General features: G+C 36.9%; 3 protein-coding genes across 3 annotated transcripts; 2 read left to right on the top strand and 1 right to left on the bottom strand.

Moving 5' to 3' along the window:
• The first annotated feature begins 865 nt into the window (after nucleotides 1–865).
• LOC108381562 (ecdysteroid-regulated 16 kDa protein-like) lies at nucleotides 866–1,410 on the top strand. Its single transcript, XM_017637980.1, has 2 exons — nucleotides 866–1,007; nucleotides 1,097–1,410. Exons 1-2 carry the CDS (start codon nucleotides 923–925, stop codon nucleotides 1,408–1,410), a joined length of 399 nt encoding a protein of 132 aa, XP_017493469.1. The 5' UTR covers nucleotides 866–922.
• Nucleotides 1,363–2,511, top strand: LOC108381563 (ecdysteroid-regulated 16 kDa protein-like). The gene is made up of 3 exons (XM_017637981.1): nucleotides 1,363–1,500; nucleotides 1,590–2,229; nucleotides 2,298–2,511. Exons 1-2 carry the CDS (start codon nucleotides 1,416–1,418, stop codon nucleotides 1,982–1,984), a joined length of 480 nt encoding a protein of 159 aa, XP_017493470.1. The 5' UTR covers nucleotides 1,363–1,415; the 3' UTR covers nucleotides 1,985–2,229; nucleotides 2,298–2,511.
• Nucleotides 2,512–2,805: 294 nt separating this feature from the next.
• On the bottom strand, nucleotides 2,806–4,895 carry CCHa1 (neuropeptide CCHamide 1; the record flags this gene model as incomplete). Its single annotated transcript, XM_017637979.1, has 3 exons — nucleotides 2,806–3,320; nucleotides 4,660–4,793; nucleotides 4,860–4,895. Coding segments are annotated over 3 exons (641 nt in total), but the record flags the coding sequence as incomplete, so codon positions are not given.
• Nucleotides 4,896–5,348: the final 453 nt, after the last annotated feature.

Here is a 5,348-nt window from a genome sequence, read left to right as displayed (position 1 = left end):
ATGTCATAGCAACGGCATCATAAGGGACCAAAACGCATTGAGCGTAAACACGACTCTGTGCTGAGATAGCAGAAGATCGGAAGACGAAAGCGAAAGTTGTGGCGAACCCAGGCCCCCAGTCGATTATGACGGAGTCAATGGTACCCTACCTGACTAAATATAACGAGGTACGAATAGAAATTAGACAGCTTACAGCTGTCGACAATTATGATATCGAGAAAGTAGAGATTTTCTTTTACCGTGAATAATAATAATATTTGTATCAAAATCCAACCACTCTAGCCAACAAGTGCTACTTTGTACTGAGTAGGCAATTCAGAAGNAGTCTAAACTAAAATTTCAACTTCAAGTATGCATGGGTACAAGGGACAAATTTAACNTGCTGGTATATGGCTATGAGAAGGCTCTTGGAGTATTCCGCAAGAAGATTGATGGGCTTTTACGCATTGGCGTTGGCAGTTACTGCAGCCAGACCAGGCGGAGAAGGACTTGATGTCACTTGGCATTTCCAATTGGCGTCAGTTGGCACAGAAGAGAAACGGCTAGCGCGCTGTGCAGCGCTCGGCCAAAATCACTTAGGCGGTTACAGCGGCAATAAAGAAGCACAACGAATAAAATGTATCCTTTATTGAGCTCTATTATATCACATCTGCCAAAGTATTGTATTAAGATATATGTAGTAGTCTTAACTAAAATTTCAACTTCAAGTATGCATGGGTACAAGGGACAAATTTAACAGGATATGCATATAGAATTTCGCAGAAAAAAATCCTTTTTTTATACAGGGTGTCCCAGGAATTTAATTTATACATACATACATATGTACTAGTATATTTAGATATTTATGACTAAATTTTAGGTACTTACCTTCAATTTCTGTTCTCATTTCAGTGTGTAAAAGCAGTTGAGGAATTCTAAAAAAATGAAGTTCTCGATGAGCATATCTACCATTTGCATTGCCATATTGGCGCTGACAAATGCCACCGAAGTTGGCAAGTGTCCAAAATGTAAGCCAAATAATTAAAAACACCCACATGTATGCTCATGTATGGTAAAAAAATTTTATGGAATCATATTTCTTTTCTCCGCTTTACAGCTACAGCACGCGCCTTGACTCCGGACGAAGTGAGTATCTCCAATTGTCTTAAAAATAAATGCACACTCAAGCGCAACACAGAACCCAACATTGAGATGAAAATTAAACCCGAACGCGATTTCGCCGAGCTCAATTCCGATATACAGGGCATTATTTTAGATGTGCCACTGCCATTCCCCGGTTACTATGGCACCAGCGCCTGTCCGTACATTTACGATGCTGAGGGCAAAGAGAAGGTGGGCTGTCCATTGAAAGCCGGTCAGNATCAATTTCTGTTCTCATTTCAGTGTGTAAAAGCAGTTGAGGAATTCTAAAAAAAATGAAGTTCTCGATGAGCATATCTACCATTTTCATTGCCATATTGGCGCTGACAAATGCCACCGAGGTTGGCAAGTGTCCAAAATGTAAGCCAAATAATTAAAAACACCCACACCCGTATGCTCATGTATAGTAAAAAGATTTTATACAATCATTTCTTTTCTCCGCTTTACAGCTACAGCACGCGCCTTGACTCCGGACGAAGTGAGTATCTCCAATTGTCCTAAAAATAAATGCACACTCAAGCGCAACACAGAACCCAACATTGAGATGAAAATTAAACCCGAACGCGATTTCACCGAGCTCAATTCCGATATACAGGGCATTATTTTAGATGTGCCACTGCCATTCCCCGGTTACTATGGCACCAGCGCCTGTCCGTACATTTACGATGCTGAGGGCAAAGAGAAGGTGGGCTGTCCATTGAAAGCCGGTCAGACGTATACCTACAAGAATAGCTTCAAGATTCTGCCAATCTACCCAACTGTGAACTTGGTGATTCACTGGGGTTTGGGTGATAAACAAGGCGATGCTGTTTGCTTCCGAATACCGGCTAAGATAAAGGCATAATGTGAATGCTGAAAATATGCAGATTCGATTTGCTGGCAATTAAAACATTTTTTTTTTTGTGATAAACTTTTTACTTGCTTACATAAGTAACTGTATTGTGGAAATTAAATGTATATATTTGGATTTGTTGGTAAATCAAATAAAATACAGTACGTACATATTTTCTGCAACCAAGATGTGGCAATTCAAAAATTTAAGTTCTAGCTTATATTTACATGTGTATGTGTATGTACATAGGCATGTATGTATGTATGTCTGCCTTCCAATACAAATTGAAGTATGTATAAATAATATTGATGCATCCAGCCCGCTNTTATGTCTGTCTTCATACAGCCAATACAAATTGAAGTATGTATAAATAATATTGATGCATCCAGCCCGCTGCATCAATATTACAAAGTAGCTTCGAATTAAGTTTCCTTTTAAATTAGAGGCGATTGTAACCTGAACGAGTTGTTGGTATAAGTATACACGTAGCCTGTGTATAAACGTAAATACGGCAAAATACATTGAGAGGAATTTTGGAAAAAAAATTGACAATGTTTCTTATACATAGATAGTATTAGCTTAATCAACGCGTAAAATACACAAAAATATTTTTCTTACAATAAAATGTTTACATTTAGAGCCTTTGAAAGTAAGTATGTGTGTGGTTCCAATATTTTAGTATTTAATATTGTTTAACATTTTGTGCACTTGAAGCCAACATATTTGGCATGCGAATGTGTGTAAGTTTGTATTTACATGCGCTTATTTTGACGAATATCTCATCTTTTAATTAACTTTGTTGTAGTAGTCATCCACGACTCTGTGTGTCCGTTAAGTCATCAACCATTTACTCGATCAATCTTTGCAGTTTCGAGTTCTATTGAAAGTCATAATAAACTCCGATGTCATCCAATCTTCTTCCGCCTGCCAGCGGTCCAAATTGTTGAATAAACTCACTCTCGGCATTTCGATCTGGTAACTCTAGTGATACGGCATCAGTCAACGCCAACGGTGAATTGCCGAATGCATGCCGCAATCCAAATATGGGCAACTTTCTCCAACGTTCAACATATTTGGGATACTTGCGTTGCTGTTGTGTCTGTCGCGGCGGCTGTAGGTGCCGTTGGAGTTCTTCACGCGAGTCAGCAGCAATGCTTTCACGTTTGCTGTTGTCGATCGGTGAGAAATTGCTGTCACCCGAACTTGGGTGCGCGGTAAATTTCAGCCGCCGTAGTCTCATATAGTTGCGTGCTTTGCTAGAATCATTCGAGTCGGCCGAGAAATCTTCGGCACTCAAAGCGTTGTGCGATGAACTCTCTGCCGAAGTGGGTACCTCATCGATATCGAACTAAGTAAAGAAACAGAAAAATATGCAACAATTATCAATGGAAACAAATTTATTATTGCCTTGGTGACGAATCTTCAACATCATTTCGTTCATGCACTTTAGCAATATGTTTTCAAAAATCCCCAAAAAGATGGTTTCGCTTCATTTTATTTAAGCCAAAGTTAGGATAGAAAAAAATCAAATAAGTCGTTCATTCAATATTTAAACTACATAACAAGACCTAAAGTTTCTACTGCGCAAGTAGTTATAAATTTGTGATCGATTTTAAGCGATCGATTAAAGCAAAAATCAAAACTTATCGAGACACATTCTATGGGTCTAGGAAGAGTAATTTTCTACTTTTCAGTCCATTTATGTAAACGGGCTATGTATATTAAAAGGTTTTTTATTTGATTTTTTCCTACTTTTTAGTGTGGTCTGTACAAAATTTTACAGTATTTACTATGTTTATGTGTTTCTTTATTTCACTAAATTCTTTCGTGAAATATAATGAAATACAAAGTTATAAGTTATACTTTTCGCTAGAAAACAAAACATGACGCAAACATAAGGCGCCGTAATAGAAAGGGTGACATTGCATTTTGTTCTTTACGGAAGCGTTCCCGAAACTTTTGTCCTCATTTTGTTTGCGTGGGAACGTTCTTGACATTACGTTTTGGGCTCGTGCAGAACTAAACCAAAAATAGAACGCGTTACCGGTCCCTGGATATACATACATGCACAGTCAGCATCAAAAATATAAATACCCTGACAAGAATCAATTTTTCTAATGTTATACAGAGCAAGAAAATGCAAGAAATATCTACCAAAAAAAAAAATCATCAAAATTTAAAATTTTTCAACTCGATTTCAAAAAAAAAATTCGAGTATGCAGTTGTGTAGCTAATTAATTTTCAGTTGAATCAAATGCAATTTTCAAGTCACTAAAAATTACTGTTGATTTTTGGGATATTTTTTTTTTGTCGAGGGTGTTGCGCATTTTCTTCCATATAACGCATGAACAAAATCTATTTTTATATGGAAGATCGTGCTACACCCGCTACAAAACTGCATACTCGAAATTGTTCTAAGAAATCGAGTTGAAAATTTTAAAATTTTGATTAAAATGTTTTGGTATTTCTTGCATATTCCCGACTTCTGTATACAATTAAAAATATATATTCTTGTGGTTTTTGCTGTTGAATGATTTATATATATTTTTATTAAATAAGAAAAATTTTGTGTGGAAAATGTAAATAAATAAAATCGTGAAAACGTCGGGAAGTTCATGTTTTTGACGCTGGCTGTATGTAGTATGGAATACATATATATGTGTATATGCAAGTATGCTGGTACCCACCTTGTTTGAAAAAATTTCATTTACGTTATCTTCACCCAACAGATTTAGCTGGTTGCCGTGTAGATTTCTTGGCTCAGAATCCCGTTGGCCTTTATGGCGTGTAATCTCTTGGCCAGCTGAACGTTTTCCATGCGCTGTTAACGGTAAAATGTATTAGGTGCCAAATTAAAGAATGTAAAACAAATGTTTTTCATACTCACCACCCCAGCATGAATGTCCATACTCCAAACAAGAACCTGTAGGGAGCAAAAAAAAGAAACACGTAAAGTAAAAGTGTTTAGTAGCGGTTTACAATCTGTCCAAGTCCCCGCTTCCGCCTCCACTTATTTAAACGTCAAATTCAATTAGGAGTTACTTCCCCACAGTGGCTATTTTAAAAGTACAACAACTAAGCACATCATAGAACATATCCGAACTCATAAATAACAATTTGCCGCAAACTTGTTGCTGCACTTTTCCCACAACCTCCACGCAATTCTTTTCTGCTTTCATTGACTGCATTCAACTTAAAACCGGGTATTTATAGCAATATTTTATGTTCGCCCGCTGTCGTTGAGTTATTTTGATTGAAAAACAAATAAAACTTTTCGTTCTCGCTCTTATTTTCGTAGTTGTCTTTTTATTAAGAATTTCTTCCCAAAAGTGTAGTCTACGTCATTGAATTAATTTTCGAGCGCTTTAAATATTTT

Source organism: Rhagoletis zephyria, unplaced genomic scaffold (genome assembly GCF_001687245.7).
Source record: "Rhagoletis zephyria isolate East Lansing unplaced genomic scaffold, Rhagoletis_zephyria_1.1 Rzeph_scaffold_22948, whole genome shotgun sequence".
NCBI lineage: Eukaryota > Metazoa > Arthropoda > Insecta > Diptera > Tephritidae > Rhagoletis > Rhagoletis zephyria.
This window is presented reverse-complemented; position numbering and strand designations above follow the sequence as displayed.